The following is a 20,517-nucleotide window of genomic DNA, read 5'->3' as shown; positions in this document are numbered from 1 at the left end:
AAGAACTAACAATTGTACTGGCAACTTCTGTCGTGTTGGTGTTCCGGGGAGTGGTTGAACGCCTTGTGTCTGTGGCCACCCCACTGCTTCTTCCTGCCTGTTCTGATGCTATGCCTCCCTCCCCCTGTGTGCTGCTGTACTCGCTCTGCATGTCACCCTGCCAGGTTGGGTCAGTGACTTCATCGTCCAGCACCTTATCTTCCACTTCCGCACCCTGGTCCTCCTCCTGACTTTCTGGCAATTGTGTCTCATCATCATCCACCTCTTGCAACAGTAATTGCACTTTCCCACCGTTCCCTTCGTGTGACCGTGTCTGCTCAAATATTTGGGCATCGCTACATGCGTTCTACTCTTGCCCCGCTTGAAGCTGGCCGGGCAAGAGGCCCGAATCTATAATTGGAAAAGTGAACAGCTCTTCAGGGTGTCCAAGTGCGGGACCAGTTGTCTCCGGGCACTCGGCATGGTGGAAGGAAGGAGGATCAGGGTGAGGAATATGCAATCCAGACTCACGGCTACTGAGACTTGACCGTGTGGAAGAAAGGGTGGTGGTGGTGGTGGCGGCAAAGTGACTGGAAGCATTATCTGCTATCCAACCAACAACCTTTTGACACTGCTCTGGGATCAATAGTGGTGTGCTGCGGTCCCCTAGTAATTGGAACAGGAGGGTCAGGCAACAAGATGTGGTGTGTTTGTTGTGACACAATTTCAGCTTGCCCACGGCCTTGGCCTCTGTATGCACCATGACCATCACGTCCACTTCCCCGTCCCTTGCCACGCACCTTGCCCATTTTAAATGGAGAACAATAATTTGCACGGTCGCTACAAATGGCAGGGTTTTTACCGCAGTTATATGTGATACGTCTGACGGACACCCACAGTTTTAAATAGCGGGCTTGTAGTTTCCTATTATTGGCAGCGACCACGTGTGAATAGCTTCACTGACATGCTGCTGCCAAACTGTAAATGGAGAACAATATTTTGCACGGTCGCTACAAATGGCTGGATTTGTACCGCAGTTATATGTGATACGTCTGACGGACGCCCTTGGTTTTAAATAGCGGGCTTGAAGTTTGCTATTATTGCCAGCGACCATGTGTGAATAGCTTTACTGACACACTGCTGCCAAACTGTTAATGGAGGATAATATTTTGCACGGTCGCTACAAATAGCTGGTTTTACTGCAGCTATATGTGATGTGTCTGACGGATGCCCACGGTTTTTAATAGCGGGCTTGTAGTTTCCTATTATTGCCAGCGACCATGTGTGCATAGCTTCACTGACACGCTGCTTCCAAACTGTAAATGGAGGACAATGTTTTCCACGTTCACTACAAATTTTTGGATTTTCATCATTGTAATATGGGATTACGTCTGATGATTGAAAAGATCTGGCTGTATTATTCTGTGCTAAAAAGCAAATGGAGCAGTAAAATGTTGGACTCTATTACTTTTTTAGAAAATAATCAGGATTAAGATAAAAAAAAAAAATTAGCCCTGCCCTTGATATCTGGGGCTATGTCTACGGATATCTGTAACAGCAGGAGCAGACAGAACGTGCAATGGACACTATTGTGCTGTATAGTGTTCGCAATCTCTGCCTGCCTAACTCCTGATGTCACCACTGTATACAGTTATATGAAAAAGTTTGGGCACCCCTGTTAATCTTAAGCTTAATGTTTTATAAAAATTGGTGTTTTTGCAACAGCTATTTCAGTTTGATATATGTAATAACTGTTGGACACAGTAATGTTTCTGCCTTGAAATTAGGTTTTTTGTACTAACAGAAAATGTGCAATCTGCATTCAAACAAAATTTGACAGGTGCATAAGTATGGGCACCCCACCAGAAAAGTGACATTAATATTTAGTAGATCCTCCTTTTGCAAAAATAACAGCCTCTAGTCGCTTCCTGTAGCTTTTAATGAGTTCCTGGATCCTGGATGAAGGTATTTTTGACCATTCCTCTTTACAAAACAATTCCAGTTCAGTTAAGTTTGAAGGTCGCCGAGCATGGACAGCCGTCTTCAAATGATCCCACAGATGTTAAATGATATTCAGGTCTGGGGACTGGGATGGCCATTCCAGAACATTGTAATTGTTCCTCTGCATGAATGCCTGAGTAGATTTGGAGCGATGTTTTGGATCATTGTCTTGCTGAAAGATCCATCCCCTGCGTAACTTCAACTTTATCACTGATTCTTGAACATTATTGTCAAGAATCTGCTGATACTGAGTGGAATCCATGTGTCCCTCAACTTTAGAAAGATTCCCGGTGCCGGCATTGGCCACACAGCCCCAAAGCATGATGGAACCTCCACCAAATTTTACTGTGGGTAGCAAGTGTTTTTCTTGGAATGCTGTGTTTTTTTGCCGCCATTCATAACGCCTTTTTGTATGACCAAACAACTCAATCTTGGTTTCATCAGTCCACAGGACCTTCTTCCAAAAAGAAATTGGCTTCTCCAAATGTGCTTTTGCATACCTCAGCCGACTCTGTTTGTGACGTGCTTGCAGAAACGGCTTCTTTCAAATCACTCTCCCATACAGCTTCTCCTTGTGCAAAGTGCGTTGTATAGTTGACCGATGCACAGTGACACCATCTGCAGCAAGCTGATGCTGCAGCTCTCTGGAGGTGGTCTGAGGATTGTCCTTGACTGATCTCACCATTCTTCTTCTCTGCCTTTCTGATGTTTTTCTTGGCCTGCCACTTCTGGCCTTAACAAGAACTGTCCCTGTGTTCTTCCATTTCCTTACTATGTTCCTCACAGTGGAAACTGACAGGTTAAATCTCTGAGACAGCTTTTTGTATCCTTCCCCTGAACAACTATGTTGAATAATCTTTGTTTTCAGATCATTTGACAGTTGTTTTGAGGAGCCCATGATGCCCTCTTCAGAGGAGATTCAAACAGGAGAACAACTTGCAAGTGGCCACTTTAAGTAGCTTTTCTCATGATTGCATACACCTGGCTATGAAGTTCAAAGCTCAATGAGGTTACAAAACCAAAAAAAGGGCTTTAGTAAGTCAGTAAAAAGTAGGTAGGAGTATTTAAAACAAGAAAATGATAAGGGTGCCCATACTTATGCACCTGTCAAATTTTGTTTGAATGCAGATTGCACATTTTCTGTTAGTACAATAAACCTCATTTCAAGGCAGAAACATTACTGTGTCCAACAGTTATTACATATATCAAATTGAAATAGCTGTTGCAAAAACACCAATTTTTATAAAACATTAAGCTTAAGATTAATAGGGGTGCCCAAACTTTTTCATATAACTGTATATGCAGCTGAATTAGTCCTCAGAAGGACTGTTAGTTGAGATGGATATGTATCTTGGTTTGGAATACCTCTGCCTAACTATTACACCGCCTAATCTGTCCCTCACACAGCAGCACCTCTCCTTACTCTGCCTGTCTAAAGGTTAGACTGTGATGAGCGTAGCATCACCAGGTCTTATATAGACCCGATGACGCTATGCGGCCAGCCAATGCCACAAACAAGATGGCTACGGCATTCATTACAGTAAGTGGCAGACAATTCCTGCATGTTCATTGGCTTTCTAAAGAGCACCAAACATGCAGGGTGGGACCCGAGCTCCCACCCGTGCATCCCGGAAATACTCGCCGAGTGCCGAGCATCTCGAGCAGTGAGATGTTCGGCGAGTACCGAGCAGTAGCAAGCACGCTCGCTCATCACTACTAATCAGGTAATGGATTGTACCTATTTGTCCAAAAAAAAAGAAAGCATCAACACACTGATATCCTGAGATATATTTAACAACATAAATAATGTTAACAAATGAAAAGCAGTCCCACTAGGGACATAAATTTCCTGGAAGTTGAGGTGCCACCACCCCAATGGCATTTTGGTCAAAGTGCCTTCTTCTGAGGCAGTGACATCGCTATGGTACATTGGTCTTAAATAGCTGCTGCGAGCCAATGAATAATAATGTAACATTGTAATGAGATGTCATACTTCCAGGGGTTGGCGCATGCAGCGCTGACACACACCGGATGTCAGCATCACTGAGGGCGTCATCAGAGGAGGGAGGGCCACTCTAAACACAGACATGCCCACATGGGATCACATGAGTGGACCGGCGGTAACATGACCAGCCCATCACCGAGGAGAGATGCCATCGGCGGTGCCAAGCAACAGGGCGCCAGCATGCATGCACACAAGCAGGTATATCAATGAATCTGGGGAAAAGAATAAAGATTGTAGCTACACATGCAATAAAGCTATGATCGGAACTTGCATATATTCAGACATCTAATACAAAACAGGAAAAAATATCTATCTACTAGTATACAATATATATCACAAACTTCATACGATCAGATGGTATATTAGATGATATGAAACAATGGGAATACTAGCATGTCATAAGCACATAGTAATATACAAGACATATAATGCATATATTTCCAAAAAATAGGGGCAGACATCAGGAAAAGTGGCATCAATTGATCCACAGTAGAAATTTTATAATGGCACAGCAGCAGTCAGGCATGGTCCATGCACGAGACAGGGTCCTGGCCAGCATTTACAGCTTTAAATGTAAGTTCAAATTAAGAGGTGGGTGAGGGACTGGTGTAGACCTGCTGTGCTTGGAGCTTTGATACCTCATGCAATAGCTCAAATTGCTTTTTTGCTCAGCCTCACTCAGGTGGCACAAAAATATCAGCTTCGTAGACTACTATTGTTAGAAAAATTTAAGGATAGTAACACAGGTAGTTGACTGAAAGTAAGTGCAGACTCGCTGGTCTGGGAGCCCTACTGCTACAAGCAACACACATGAAGGAGACCCAACTTGGAGTCCAAACATTTCCAAAAATTAGGGGCAGACAAAGTGGCATCAATTTCCCCAGACTAGAAATAGTATAATAGGGCTCTGACACCACAGGCAACCCACAAGATGAAGACCCAACTTGGAGTCTCCACATTTCAAAAAATTGTTAGTAACATCAGCAGCAGTAGCAACAGCAGGCACAGAAGCCATGACAAAGGTGTCACAGGCTTCAATAACGCGAGATCAATGCAGCACGCTAAAAACGACACCATCGCCTAGTCTGCCCAGTCTGCGACTGAGGTGCAAAAGTCATTGGAGATCCATAACTTGTTCATCTTGATGAAAGTTAGGCGGTCTACACTTTCAGGGAACAGCTGGCTTCTGGGCATGACAAAACATCCAAGGTATGACAGGTGAGCTCAGGCCAAAAGACCAAAATGCGAAAGAGTCCAAACCCCACCTGATAACATTGATATTGAGCGCAAGATACTCCTCCACCATCCTCTTCAATCGCTCACTATGTGTCAGACTTGTTCTCTGTTTTGCTGATGGTCTAAAAAATGTGTGAAACAACTCACAGAAATTGCTTCTGCCACTTACACTGCTGCTGCTGCTAATGTATTTGCGTTGACGACTCGACGTTCCCGGGGTTGGAAGTCTAGAAGTGCAATGCTCACTGTGTGCCTTTCCAGGGGGGGGACGCATCGGCAAAATTTACTCTTGTACCGTGGATCTAACAATGTCAACCCAGTAGTCAGCACTATTTCTAATCGTAACATATGGGCATCATGGTGCAGATAGTGCAGCAAGAAGGCGCTCAAGTATCAGGAACTTCCATGAGGTCTAAGTCCATGGTGTATTAGTGGTGGCGTAACACTCAAGCTTGCTTCCTCCGTCCCCTTCCACCAACCACGGAGGGGATCATTATCCTCTTCATCTCCTGACTGTTGCGCGCCCATCACTTCTTCCTCCTCGTCCTCCTCCATTTGTTCCTCGGCTCTTGCACCTTCACTAACAGTTTTTCTGGTGTCATGAGCCCCCCCTCGATCGCGGTAATCCACCCTCCCATGAAACCCGCCTGTGCGACGACAGTCCAGAACTTAGAGATATTGTTATCCCTTCCACATCTTCCCCTGCTTCCTCCTCTTCCTTTGGGACCTCCAACTCCTCCTGCAGACTATTCAAAGTGTGCATTTACAGTATATGACTGGAATAGTGATGCTGATGACGGTATCATCAGCGCTAAATATCTTAGTAGCCATTTCGAAACTGTGCAGAAGGGTGCAGAGGTCATTCATCTCTGCCCACTCCGCAAGAGTGATTTGCACCACGTCCATACTGCGTTGGCCCAGGCTATGCAAAATGATGTACTGCACCAGGGCTTGTCGCTGCTGCCACAGTTGCTGCAACATGTGCAGAGTGAAATTCCACCATGTCTGCACATGGCATATCAACCGGTTTACCGGTAGTCGGGGTGTGAATGGCAGAAGTGAGCACACAGCGACTTTGCTTTCTGCAGCTCTGAGTTCAGTGGAGATGACTCGCCCCCTGGGCCGTGGGGCACTCGGATCCAGGCAATAGGGGGAACGATGGGAGTAGTAGTGGCAACCCGGTTCCGTGGCTCAGGGTGGTCAGGCCAGTGGTAGTCCGTTATGTGCTGATGATTATGTCCGACTACGCCACCCGTGGATTTGCGGTCATTAGGAACCGCCGCTGCAAGGCAGACCGCTGGGGCTGATGATGTATGCAGCTGGGATGGTGTGACTCCTCACGGGAAGAGTGCGGCCCCAGGGCAGTGTAGTGGATGGTGGGAGTGATGGTAGTGAGAGTCCCAGTGCTGATAGTGCTGGAGGAGCAAAGGAGCACACAGACAACAGGTTGCAGTCCAGGGTCTTTACTAAAGCAGGTAAACTGACCCATAAACAGTCCCGGCTAGGAGGGGACCTGGATGTCTGAGAGCAACGGGGAAATTGGCCCTGGTCAGGGTGAGGGTGTAGGCCTACCGTGCTTTCTGTGCTCCTTCTGGCTATCTCCTCATTATAGGGTAACAGCCCACGTTTCCGAGCTTTCCGTGTATTCTCGCCTGTATGGCCTGCGACGTGGGTTCCTTTCTGCTCCCAGCCTTGTACGGCTCTGCTGGTCCCTTCTGTTGTGGCAGGGCCTCCAGGCTTCTTAGGCCAAGGAATATACAGTCCCTTGCGGACTGGTTATCTGCTGGAGAATGTGGAATCCTTCCAGCCTCAGACACCAAAGTCTGGTAAATTAAGTCTGTGATCTGCCAAGACAGGCTCTCTTCGCCTCTTGTCTCTGGCTTGTGGCTCTCCTCCTGCCACACTTCCTCTTAGGGTGCAATACAACTGTCTGTCCCTGCTCTGGGACACCTCTCAGTGCTGAGGCAGGTCGTCCTGTTCTCTCTAACCCTGCCCCCAGTACCAGCTTTTATAGGGGCAGCCAGCTCCCCCTACTGGCCTGAGACAGGAGGCATTGCATGCTAATGTTCCCCTGACTAGAGAACCTCCCCCTTGCTCTCAGACACAGCTTTATTTACACTTGTGGCATCCAGGCCAGGGTGACACAGAGACAGCTATTGCTCAAACTCGGCCTGGATAGCTGTCCACAACTCTTGAGCTGTGTGACTGCAATCTCCAAGGCATATTAATTTAAACACTGCCTGATTGCGGTGAGCCCTGGCTGCACAGTACGGAGGTGGTGGGGATTCTCTCTGCACTGTTGGAACGCGTGTCTAATTAAGGGAGAGGTTGAGGGTGCAGGTGGAGGCCCTAGAGGAGGTGGAGGAGGCAGAAGCAGTGGAGGAAGTGTTAGATACAGAGATTTGTCCCACAAGCCTTGGGGATTCTAAGACTTGTGGAGCAGCCCCTTCTCCACCTACCCCCACAGCCACCAGAGTCACCCAGTGCCCAATCAGCGAGATGTAACCCCATTGGCCAGGTGCTCGCCAGGTGTGAGTGGTGAAATTCACCCTGTCAGACATAGATTTTTTCAAGGAACGAGTGATGTTGTCCGTGACATGTTGGTGTAGCGCAGGCAGAGATTTCTTAGAGAAGTAATGGCAACTGGGCATCTGGTACTGGGGGATTGCGACGGCCATCATCTTTCAGAAACTATCAGTATCCACCAGGCGGAAAGGCAGCATTTCACTGGCCAACAGATTGGAGATGTAGAAGTTCAAGCTCTTAGCTTTGGCATATGTAGGAGGAAACAATCTTTTACGTGACCACAACTGTGGAACCAAGGGCTGGCTGCTGTGCTGAGAGAGGGCAGAGTGGGGACAAGATAAACTGCTGGACTGTGAGAGAGGTGCAAGCAGAGATGTTATGGTGGATTGAGAAAGATGTGCTGTGCTCCGTGTCTAAGATTGGTCAAAAACATCAGGCATGTCCACTTCCGTAACAGCTGACGGGCTCTCACTCACTCCGACTGTAGCAGGTAAACAAGTGGAGGTTATGCAGCCGGAGTCCTGTGTGAGAACTCTTGCCATGGTGACGGAGGAGGAAGAAGCAGCAGATGCGGTTGATGGAGCGGCTGATGATTGGCGAGGCTGCTGGTCCACATTTTAGTGCAGTGACATTCCCAGACTAAAGCATGTTGATCGCGCATGTGCCGGTTCATGCATGTAGTAGTCAAATTATTGGAATTTTTGCTTTTACTGAGTTGTTTTTTACAAAGTTGGCCGATAATGTGAGTTGGGTCATCCTTTGTGGTCCCAAAAAAGGCCCAGGCTAGGCAACCCTTGCCGCCCCTGCAAACTGCAGACCCGCGACTACTGCTGGCCACAGCCAGAGTTGGGGCTCAGGATGCAGTGCTTGTCGTGGTTGCATCACTCCATGTCTGTGCGGGAAGCCGCAGCATAACCTCCTCATCTTCCGTCTCCTCCATCTCCTCTGCTGAGCTACTCAGCTGCGTGCTTCTGGGTTCACACCAAGTGGGATGTACAACCTCATGGTCATCCTCTCTGTTCTCCCATTCCTTGCCCTGAGAGTCATCCTCCTCCTCTTCCTGCCCTGACAGCACAGACCAGTCCGCGTGCGCCTCAGGTATCTGAGTCTCATCAGGATCACCTCCACCCCCTGGAGCAGGGCCGGTTTTAGGCAAAGTGGGGCCCTAGGCAAAAGTTTAATGTGTGGACCCAAATGCTCACATATTGCACCATCACACTCAAACATTCCGGTTGTATTTACATGTGTTGAGTTCAGGCTGTTCAATGAAAGTGACTGACAATATTGAAGTCGTTCGATGCTTGTTTCCCAGCTTCTTTACACCGGTCGCGGAAGAATGATGGGGACAAAATGATCACTAATAGATCAATATGTCCCCGTACACAGCATGTTATCAGCAGCTCATCTGCAGTTTACATCGGGCGATGTGCTGCTGAGAACAATGACTTTGTTCTGCCATGAACAATCCAATCGCCCGATGAATAGGTCGCATTTTAGCATTTTGCTCATTCATTGGACGATTACCATCATGGTTACACCTATGAGCTCTCATCTGCACTGTCGGGATTTATAAATGTTGATCTCACACACACACACACATACGCACACTGTGTGTCACATACAGCTACTGTGTGTCTATACCCGACCATCTACATATACAGTTATGCGGAAAAGCTTACATACCCTGGCAGAATTTTTGCTTTTTTGGCCTTGTTTCAGAGAATGTAAATGATAACAAAAAAAACTTTTTGTCCACTCATGGTTATTGGTTGGGTGAAGCCATTTATTGTCAAACTACTGTGTTTTCTCTTTTTAACCACTTCGCGCCAGAGCCTGTTTTCGCCTTCGTGACCAGGCCAATTTTTTAAATTCTGACCACTGTCACTTTATAAAGTAATTACTCTGGAACGCTTCAACGGATTCCCCTGATTCTGAGATTGTTTTTTCGTGACATATTGTACTTCATGATAGTGGTACAATTTCTTCGATATCACTTGCGTTTATTTGTGAAAGAAATCAGAAATTTTGCAATTTTCAAACTTTGAATTTTCATGCCCTTAAATAAGAGAGATATGTCACACAAAATAGTTAATAAATAACATTTCCCACATGTCTACATTACATCAGCACAATTTTGGAACCAACATTTTTTTTTGTTAGGAAGTTCTAAGGGTTAAAAGTTGACCAGCGATTTCCCATTTTTCCAACAAAATTTGCAAAAACATTTTTTTAGGGACCACATCTTATTTGAAGTGACTTTGAGGGGCCTTTATGACAGAAAATACCCAAAAGTGACACCATTCTAAAAACTGCACCCCTCAAGGTGCTCAAAACCACACCTGAAGGGTTTATTAACCCTTCAGGTGCTTCACGGGAATTTTTGGAATGTGGAAGAAAACAATGAACATTTAACTTTTTTTCACAAAAATGTTACTTTAGACACAATTTTTTTATTTTCACAAGGGTAACAGGAAAAAATGGACTACACAATTTGTAGTGCAATTTCTCCTGAGCACGCTGATACCCTATATGTGAGGGAAAACCACTGTTTGGGCGCACTGAAGGGTTCGGAAGGGAAGGAGCGCCATTAGATTTTTTGAATTTCAAATTTGTTTGAATAATTAGCGGATGCCATGTCACATTTGGGGAGCCCCTGATGTGCCTAAACAGTGGAAACCCCCACAAGTGACACCATTTTGGAAACTAGACCCCTTAGGGAAATTATCTAGATGTGTGATGAGCACCTTGCACCCCCAGGTGCTTCACAGAAGTTTATAATATTGAGCCATAAAAATAAAATTTTCACATTTTTCCCACAAAAAAATGTTTTTCATCCCCTAATTTTGCATTATCATAAGGGTAACAGGAGAAATTGCTCCATGAAATTTGTTGTGCAATTTCTCATTACAGGGAATCTTCCGTAATGGGTTCCGTCTGAATCACGTATTTCAGTGATTTACACGGAAACTCTGGTGTAAGTGCTCAGCGCAGAGCACAGGATAAATGTGAGCAGAGCATTACTGCGATCTTTGGGAGACATAATAAACAAATCAGTAGCAGGTGAAGAATTGGTTTTATTTATTTTATTTATTTTTTACGCTGTTCCTCGTGTGGTATAACTGATAAGATTACTCTATTCTTCGGATTGGTGCGATTACAGAGTTACCAGATTTATATCAGGTTTTTATGATTGACAGCTGTCACACACTAAAAGACGCTTTTTTTGCAAAATCTAGTTTTTGCATCGCCAAAACATTGCATTGCAGTTTTTTGGGAGGTAAAATGAACAAAAAACAACAATTCAGGAATTGTTTTTTGAGTTTTTTTTTATGCCGTTCTGCGTGTGGTAAAAGTAATAAGGCAGCATTATTCTTTGGTTCAGTACATTTACAGCGATACTACACTTACTGTATATATTTTTTTTATGTTTTGGCGCTTTTACACAAAACAATTTTATAGAAAAAATATTTTTTTTACATCGCTTTATTCTGAGAGCTATAACTTTTTTATTTTTCGGTTGATGGAGCTGTATGGCGCTTCTTTTCTTGTGGAACAAGATGACGTTTTCAGCGGTAGCATTTTTATTTATATTCATCTTTTTGATCGCGTGTTATTCCATTTTTTGTTTGGCGGTATGATGATAAAGCATTGATTTTTGCTTAGTTTTTTTTTTTTTTTTTTTTACCGTGTTCACTAAAGGGGTTAACTAGTGGGACAGTTTTATAGGTCAGGTCATTCCAGACGCGGCAATACCAAATATGTGTACTTTTATTTATTTATTTATTTTTCATAATAATATTTATTGATGGGTACATTATATTTTTATTTTTGGTGGATTATTATTATTATTTTTTTAAAATATTTTTACAATTTTTTTTTATTTTTTTTTCACTTTCTGACTCTTTTTTTTACTTTTATTTTTTGTCCCACTATAGGACTTTCACTTTTTTTATTCTGATTGCCTGTATAGCACAGGAATGCAGCACCATCCCTCTGCTATACAGGCTGTCAGTGCTGCAGATGCAGAAGATATTTAGGTCATGCACTGCGCATGACCAAAATATCTTCCTGCTGTCTGGTGATCCGGATACAAAGGATATGCTGGAAGGTCTATTTGACACAGTATCCTATTTATCTAAACTAGCTGACAGCAGCAGCCTCACTACGCTGTTACACTGACAAAATGTCGCCAAAGTCACATGTCCACTTTTTATATGGAGAAGGATACCACACATTAAGATAATAAAAAAAATAATAACAGTCTGCCGCTCCTCTGACCTCTCCCCACCCCCTCCCCTCAAACATGTCCCCCCAGCTCATCATACTGCTGTATGATATCACCACTATCCTAGCCAAAGTCCTAACAAAAGCATTAGTGGAAACGCAAACATTTACCGAACTTTGGCCGAATTTTGCCCATTTTGAGGAAAATGCTCCAGAATCTGAACACGAATCCAAATGTGCAATGTTCGTGCCGACTTTGAGATTGGCGAACATGTTCTGAACAAGTTCGCTCATCTCTAGTCATCTCCCTATTTATATTTTTGTGTTGGTACTATTCTTTTAATTAAATTAATAAAGCAATATCTTTTTAAATTCATACCCTGGTTCTTGGCGTGCATTTTTCCTGTATATGCTCCTATACACATATTTTGTAAGCTTAAACAAATGAGGTAGAGGACAAGTGACGCGCCCCCTGGGCCAGTGTTGTTAGGGATACCCGGAGCCGGATCAGATGGGGGTTGTAGTCTCCGAGTGGCGGTGACCCGGTCCGTGCCCAGGGTGTCAAACTCAGTGTGTGGCAGTCCTTATAGATGTTACTAGATGTTCTTTTGTGTCGACTACGCCACCCGTTGAATTGCGGTCAATACGGCCGCCGCTGCAGCAGGGTCCACTGAGGCTGATGATGTGAGTGCAGCTTAGGTAGTATAACCCCCAACGGGAGGGGTATAGCCTCAGGGGGTCAGCCGTGGAGGATGGTGGTTGTGAAGGTGCAGCAAGGAGACTCAGAGGCATAAAATGCAGTTCCAGGGTTTTACTTACTGGTGTTGCTCGGGTCACTGTGTACAGCAGTAACCACCCAAGCCGTGCTGCGTCCACCAGGTCCTGGACTCGGTCAACTCCCAGGCAACTCCGGAGTGTGGTCCTGAGCTCCTTTCTGTCTCTCCCTTCTTCTGGCCGTTCCCACCAGGGATCCACCTAAGTCCGGCTCCCTCGGGCCTCTTGTTGGTCAAGCCTCCTCTGGGCTCCCTGACCCTATTCTTGGTCTGCCTTCCGGGTGGATGTAGTGGGTGATCGTGGCAGATCCTGCCCACGACCTCCGGTTCCTGGCTAAGGTGTGCTGTAGCCTCTGCCAGCTTGGGATCCGGTACCCTGTTGCCGACCCTTCACCCTATTGGCTCTCTTATGGGCTCTTGGGGTCCCCTCTGCGCCTCTGGGTCTCTCTCTCTTCTCCTCTGCTCTGCTTCTCAGGCTCTCAGACAGACTGTCTGACTGGCTCACAGGCTCTGACTGACTGACTGACCGACGTCTCACAGACTGACCCTGATCTAAGATGGTGCCCACCTTAAATACTCCCTCTATGTGTGAGCTCAGGTGACCAGCACCCAATGAGCTCCTAGCTTTACCCAGGCTGCTCCCCCTATCTGCCCCTACACTACTGGGATGTTCCACCCCCCTCCCACTCCAGCCAGGAACAGACACTGTCGTACCTGCACATTTCTCTAGTGGGAGTACCATCGGTCTGTTCCCCGGAAATGGGATGTGTGTAGTGCATGCAGCCTACTAGCTCAGTTCCACACTCCATCCTTACCCGGGAGTGGAATATCACACCTCTGGGTTGAGGTGCAATACCCCTGTAGCAGCCGAATCCTCAGGGTGCTACACAAGCACATAGCATACATGTATATCTATGTATATAGTTCCTCAGTATTATCAGTTCCATAGTGATAATTAGTACGTGGTCATATTTACAATGTATGTCTGCTGGAAAGATAGACCAATCGCAGAGAACACCAAACCAATTTAACTTTGGCACTGTTTAACCTAATCAGACTGCTTTTAAGCATTTTATCATTACAATATCATTACCTGACAAATCTTGCTATAATATAGGGTGTTGGGTTTATATATTTTGTATTTTTTGACCTTATCATTTATCTTGTTGTGTGTGCACACTCCTTCTTTTGCCACCACATACCCACTTGTACTTGAAATAAAGTTATTTTACTTTATCCATCTATGTTCTGACCACTTATTCGGGCTAAGTTATATTGGTTTGGCGATACTTTGTAAGCTGTCCAATCGAGTCTACACTAGACATTTTAGGACTTTCACAAGGAAAATCATTGAACGTTAACAGAAAGCCTGAACACTGGAAGACATTTTTTTCATATGTTGGATAACCATTTTGTAATAGAATATCTAGCTATAATACATTATAATATCTAATATTTATATATGAAATATAGTGTGAATATTATTAATACCATGAATATTAGTAGTTAGTATGATTACATAAAATGTATTATATAGTAATTGTATGTATTTTATTATTAATTCAAAGAATATTTCCATTTCTTAGCTTTGAATTTCATTTGCCTTTCTCAATTTCTACTTCTTCCATATTTTGATTTTAGCAGTATATTTTCTGAATTTGCATACTTTTGTAAGCTCCGCTTCCCAGCATATCTTGACAAGCGCAAAATAGCAAAATAAAATATTCAGATGAAGGTATCATTATATCTAAACCTCATCAGAAAAGCCATGGAGGTATTGAACCACACAACATTCCTAGTCGACTTGCAATGTTGTAATAGCTCAGTTAGTATTTTTCTGTAAAAATGCATACGGTATATGAATAATTGCTTTTACAGTGAAGCATATTATGCAATTTAATGCTGGATCCAAAAGCTTCTCAAAATCATTAGAACTGGAACTAATATATTTAACATTGATTTTCCAGACATGAGAAATTGTAAGCATTGTTTAGTGCATCCTGTATTATTAGGGTGAGTAAGAGTATTAAACCATAAGCAAATATTTTGTCATTAATTCCTCGTTTTATTGGTTTACAAGATATATGCTTCAAAGTGGATTGCATGTAAATAATGATGAAGCCATAATCACATTACTAGGTTATTTTAGAAGTAGAGAAATCTAAAAAGTATCTACTCTCCGCTTTATAGGATATAATTCACTATTAAATGGTAAGGTGAGAGTGATCAACACAGTTAATTTGCAACGCTGGAGTCTTGGGTTCAAATCCCACCAAGGACAACATCATTTGGCTGGAATTTGTATGTTCTTTCCATGTTTGCATGGGTTTACTCTGTGTACCTTGTATCAAGAGGAATGTATCCAGCCGATAATGGCAGCGCTTCCCAGCTCTCACATCCAAAGATGATATTTTGAAGTTTTTTAATTTTTTATTTAGTAAGTTAATATAGATACAACGCATTTCGGATACAATATATATCCTTCTTCAGGTGTTATAAATGACGCGCCCCTGGGCCTGTGTCGCGCTGCGTTGCGCACGCGGGAGCTTACCCGGAGCCGGATCTCTTGAGGGTTGTAGTCTCGTGGCGGTGACCCGGTCCGTGCCCAGGGAGTCAAACTGAGCGGCGATGTAACAGCGGTAGATGTAGGACGACTACGCCACCCGTTGAATGCAGCTATGGAGCTGCCGCTGCAGGACAGTCCGCTGAGGCCGGTGGATGGATGGTGCAGCATAGATGGTATAACCCCCAACGGGAGGGGTATGGCCTCAGGGCAGCAGATGTGGATGATGGGGGTAGCAGGAACCACTCAGAGACGGTGCGGTGTAATTCAGGGTCTTTACTGGTAACAACGATAGACCCTCCCGGAGTACTTGCTAGTGAACGGGGCCTGGTCACTCCTTGAGCAGATGGGATCTCCCCTGGCCAGGCGGAGTTGTAGGCCTCCCAAACTGACTGTACTCTTCTGGCTACCTTGCTAGAAGCGGATATAAGTAGCCCACGTCCCTGAGTGTACCGTGTGGTGCTCACCCGTATGGCCGGTGACTCGGGGCCTTCTAATGGCTTCCGCTCCACGATGGCGGTGCTGGTCCCACGCGTGTGACCGTGCCTTCGGGCTTCTTGGCCAGAGGACCTGAAATCCCCTGCCTGACGGATTCTGCTGCTGGGTAGGAGTTAGTCCCCACAGCCTCGGACTCCGGGTCCGGTAAGAAATCTTCTCAGTCAGGGCGAGCTCTGCAGCTGCCAGCCCCTGACTCGTAGTAGTATTCCTCCCACTGAGCTTCTGCTGTTTCTTCCTATGACTGTTTCTTGTCTCTACTCTCCTTGACTCCAGGCTCAGGCCCCTGGACAGGGCCTGCCTGTGGAGCAGAGCCCATAGAGCAGCTCTGCTCCCTGTCTTCTCCTCTCAGAACTCCCTACCCTGCCTCAGCCCCAGGTTTATATAGGGGAAGTCCTTCCCCTCCCAAGACTGGGCAGGAGGTGTGGCATGCACAGGATCCCTGACCAAAGGACCTCCCACCTGCTCTCAGACGTAATATCTCTATCACTGTGGCAACCAGACCCCTGGGGTGTCACATAAACACACAGTACAAATCCAGAGGATTCCACAGAGGATTTGTACTGTGTGTTTATGATACCTAAAGAAGGATATATATTGCACCTGAAACACGTTTTATCTATTTTAACTTACTAAATAAAAAATTAAAAAACTTCAAAAAATCATCTTTGGATGTGAGACCTGGGAAGCGCTACCATTATCAGCTGGATAGATTGCACTTGATATATTCATCCTGTGCGAGCTTTTTGGCTCTTTCACTTGGATCCATCCGAGGCAAGCTGCAAGCTCTGTTCAAAGCTATATCAGTCTTCCATCAGGTGAGTGCATGAAATTGTGCACCCATCAAAGACTGTAATATTGTGTTTACGCACTTAGGGTGCTGCGATTTGTCTGTTCTTCTCTCCCAAACAGTTTTTTTTTCGTATATCTGTGTACCTTGTGTTAGCATAGTATACATAAAATAAATATGGTTGTGTACTGCACAAAGTAGCTCTGAACAATGGGTTAGAAAGGGGAAAAGCAGAAGTTGTTACTACTTCTGCTTTTGTGTGCAGCTGCTATGAATTATCAAATTCTCACACAAGCAAAACAAGGCAGGAAAAATTCAGAGAATATAATAGGTGCTCTCCTCCAGCAGGAACACATATTACTCAGTAGTAAGTTTACTATTTTTGGTCATTATGTTATTTTATATTGCTTTTTTCAACAGTTTCCCCTCCATCTCTAACTTTCAGTTGTTTCTGAAAGGATACTATTATGATGTCTTCCTGTCACATCTCCACCTTGATCCACTCCTGGTACATCTGCTTCTGTCATCAGGAGCCACAGTTTTTTTTCTGTGGGTGGTGCTGGGGAAGACATCATGACCAGAAGCTCTGGGTGGCGTAGGTGTGGCAGTTAGGCAGTATGTGTGTGATGTTCAGCAGGAGTAAATAGCTCCCTGCTGTGGCCAATGGGACAGCAATATACCTTATTTGACAGTTATAGTTTGCTTGCTTTGATGCTCTTCTGTTATTCTGCACTTGTTCAGTCTGTTTGATTTCTGCTTCTGAACTGAATCTGATTCTAATGAATCTGACGTGGCTTCCTGACCTTCCCCCATTCCTTGCCAATCCGCAGCTGCTCCGTGGATTCACCCAAAGGCCCCTGCATACACTAGTACAAGGTTCAAAGGGTAATGACCAATGTCGCCTTTGGCCCTAATAAACAGAGTACATAGCACAAAGTCTGTCTTTTTGAAGCCTTATTTAGAGCTACCTAGCTAGCACGTACAGAGCTACTTGACACTTCCATACGTAGTTCACACAGGCACGGCAGATTCCTGCCTTAGAACATGTAGAGAAAAGTACCAAGATGGAAGACATTAAACAACAGTGCTGAGCAGTGTAACTGTGAATCCAGCTCTGGGGTGAGATAAAACACTTAGCAGAGCTAGATACACTGTTTCTCTTACTCTACTCCTTCCTCTTCTTCACCCTCCAATCTATAGACTTCAATAGAAAACTGTCATCTTCTCCTTCAATAAGCTAGCAATCTTGGTTAATAGAAATTTGAGCTGTTAATTGTTAGTTCAGGAGGTTAATATATTGCAAAGGGAAAACATTGGCTAATCAGGTAATACGGGCTGCTAAAAAAAAAAAAAATTACCGAAACATATATTTCTATAAACACAAAAAAAGTTACATATGTTTGTTTATCATGCCAAAATTGTATGTTAATAAATAAAGGTGAGACCCTATAATATCCAATAAAAAGGTTTTCCTATAATGATTAAAGGTTTTTCACATGTAATAGTTTTAATCTTGGATATCTTTTGAAGCGCCTGTGTGGTTAAGCACATGTTGGTCAAACCATTCCTGATATGTAAAATACAGATTAAAGGGAACCTGTCATAAGGTTTTCCCTATGTAAAACTATAACTTCACCACCTTTCAGTTATCTTTAAAAGCATTCCTGCTACATTTCATAGGAGCCCAGCTCATCCACATACCTGAGAAAATAACATTTATGATTCTCCTGTGCTGTATGCTAATTGGCACAGTCTGGCCCAATGGGTGCCTGTGGACTGTGCTCAGTGCCTCTTTTGTCTTCGCAATTGTCGTCCCACCTTTATTGACATGATTGACATCTTCTATGTCATCCACACAGTCTAGTCAACATCTAGCACTTGCTCATTGGTGAACAAGATTTGCGCAGGTACAACAGATTCTGGAGATGATATCGCTCACATCAGTCAAGGCAGAAGGACTACGATTGCAGAGACACCCATTCGCCTGGATTACGTGGGTTAGCATACAGAGCGGGAGAATTACAAAACTGATGCATTGAACATTCACTTCCACCAAAGTATCTCTCACTCTAGTCCACCGGAGGTAAATAGAATAAGAGACTGCTAGTTTTGTATTTACACTATATGCACAATTATTATACAAGTGGGTATTTTGACTATATCATTTTTATGCATATTTTCTAACTCCAAGCTGTATACACGTGTATGCTTATTGGATGAAGCAGATCAGGTGATGTGTATTGTGCAATGAGGGAGGGTGCAACCTAATGATATTAAACCCTTTAACAAATTGTGTAGAACTCTTAGACAGCTTGTTTTCCAAAATGTGGCAAAAAGAGATTTAACTGACCCTGAAAGTCAAAAATTGTCTTACAGAAAGTCTTACAGAGGTATGCAACACTCTTGAAATAGCGTCGTGATCACAGAACCAACAAAAAAAGTTTAGTTTCAAATAGTTAACGGTGGCAAAAAAATGTGTTGAGAAGAAAAGACGCACATGAACTGCCAAAGATTTGAGAAAAATCAAATGTGAAGAGACCAGGAACTCATTGTCCGACTCCTCCAGTGTTGCAATATTTGAGAACTACAATCTCCCTGAAGTGCCCAGAAGTACGAGGTGTTCAGTGCTCAGAGACACGGCCAAGGTAAAGAAGTCTGAAGTCTGATCAACACTGAATGAAAGTGACTCTTGACAGACCAGATGGATGAGCCCATGGCTGGATCAGTAACAAGCACAGATCCCCCACTTCGACTCAGATGCTAGCAAAGTGGAGGTGGGGTATTGCTATGGACTGGTTGTATTAAAGATAGCTAGTTGGACCTTTTTTGGTTGAAGATGGACTCAAAATCAACTCCTAAACCTACTGTTAGTTTTTAGAAGACATTTTTTTGAGCAGTGGTACAGAAAAAATTCTGAATCTTGCAAGAAAACCATGATTTTTATGCAGTACAATGCTCCATTGCATGCATCAAAGTGCCCCACTGCTTGGCTGCCAGTAAAGGTCTTAAAGATGAAATAATAATGACATGGTCCCCTTCCTCTCCTGACCTAAACCCTATTTAAAACTGATGGGCTCTTTATAAACTGGAGATTTACTGTAAAGGAAAGCAGTACACTTCTCTTAACAGTGTCAGGGAGGCTGTGGTTGGTGATGCCCAAAAAGTTGATCATCAGCAGATTAGAAAACTCACAGACTCCATGTACAGAAGGCTTATGACTCTTACTGAAAAGAAGGGTGGCTATATTGGTCACTGATATTTTTTTAGATGTCACATATGTGCTTATGTACATTTTGAATTGTTTGGTTATTATTCTCACTTTAACTGATGAAAATACACAATTAAGATGGGAAAATTTACGTTTTTCATTTAGTTACATAATAATTCTGCACACTAATAGTTGCCCAATAATTCTGCACACATAGATAATCTCGTAAAATGACAAAACTCCTCATTTAATTTCTTAAATATTCAGGTTTATTAACCTTTTGGATTGGCTGTCAGCACTGTAGCTATTCAATAATAAAATGAATCATCAAAAATAGAAATTGCCTAATAATTTTACACACAGTGTGCTCGATTATATGAATATTATGCCAGTACTTGTGTGTGCTTTATACGGATTTCTACTTAAATTAACAATCTAAGCATTTTTCTAAAAATAAGTTGCATTTTTTTGTATTGTCTATTCAATTTTTTTTTTAAATACATATGATAAAGAATCATAATTCTCTGATGAGATTACAAAGTTTCTTATATTTTCTAGGAGTATTAGTTGTAAAGTTTGTAGAGATTTGAGTGACCATCAGTATCAACATTTGCTTTTGCAGAACAACGTAAAGTATTTCTGGGAGGTATATTTACCTGTCCTAGGACATTTGAGGCTTATAAAGTAACTCTTATTTATTTGATGGAAGGGGATATA

At 43.6% G+C, this 20,517-nt stretch overlaps 1 protein-coding gene across 1 annotated transcript in view; it reads left to right on the top strand.

Moving 5' to 3' along the window:
- Positions 1-19,200, top strand: part of NEK10 (NIMA related kinase 10) — a 554,523-nt gene extending 535,323 nt beyond the window's left edge. The window contains exon 37 of the mRNA XM_073678014.1: positions 18,969-19,200. Coding sequence (XP_073534115.1) covers positions 18,969-18,999 — 31 coding nt within the window. The 3' untranslated portion in view covers positions 19,000-19,200. The remainder of the gene's footprint in view (positions 1-18,968) is intronic.
- Positions 19,201-20,517: the final 1,317 nt, after the last annotated feature.

The sequence above is a fragment of the Phyllobates terribilis genome, unplaced genomic scaffold (assembly GCF_046119375.1).
Source record: "Phyllobates terribilis strain yellow unplaced genomic scaffold, ASM4611937v1 Scaffold_4__5_contigs__length_816908805, whole genome shotgun sequence".
Lineage (NCBI taxonomy): Eukaryota > Metazoa > Chordata > Amphibia > Anura > Dendrobatidae > Phyllobates > Phyllobates terribilis.
The sequence above is the reverse complement of the archived record's forward strand: the minus strand, read 5'-3'. Positions and strand labels throughout refer to the sequence as shown.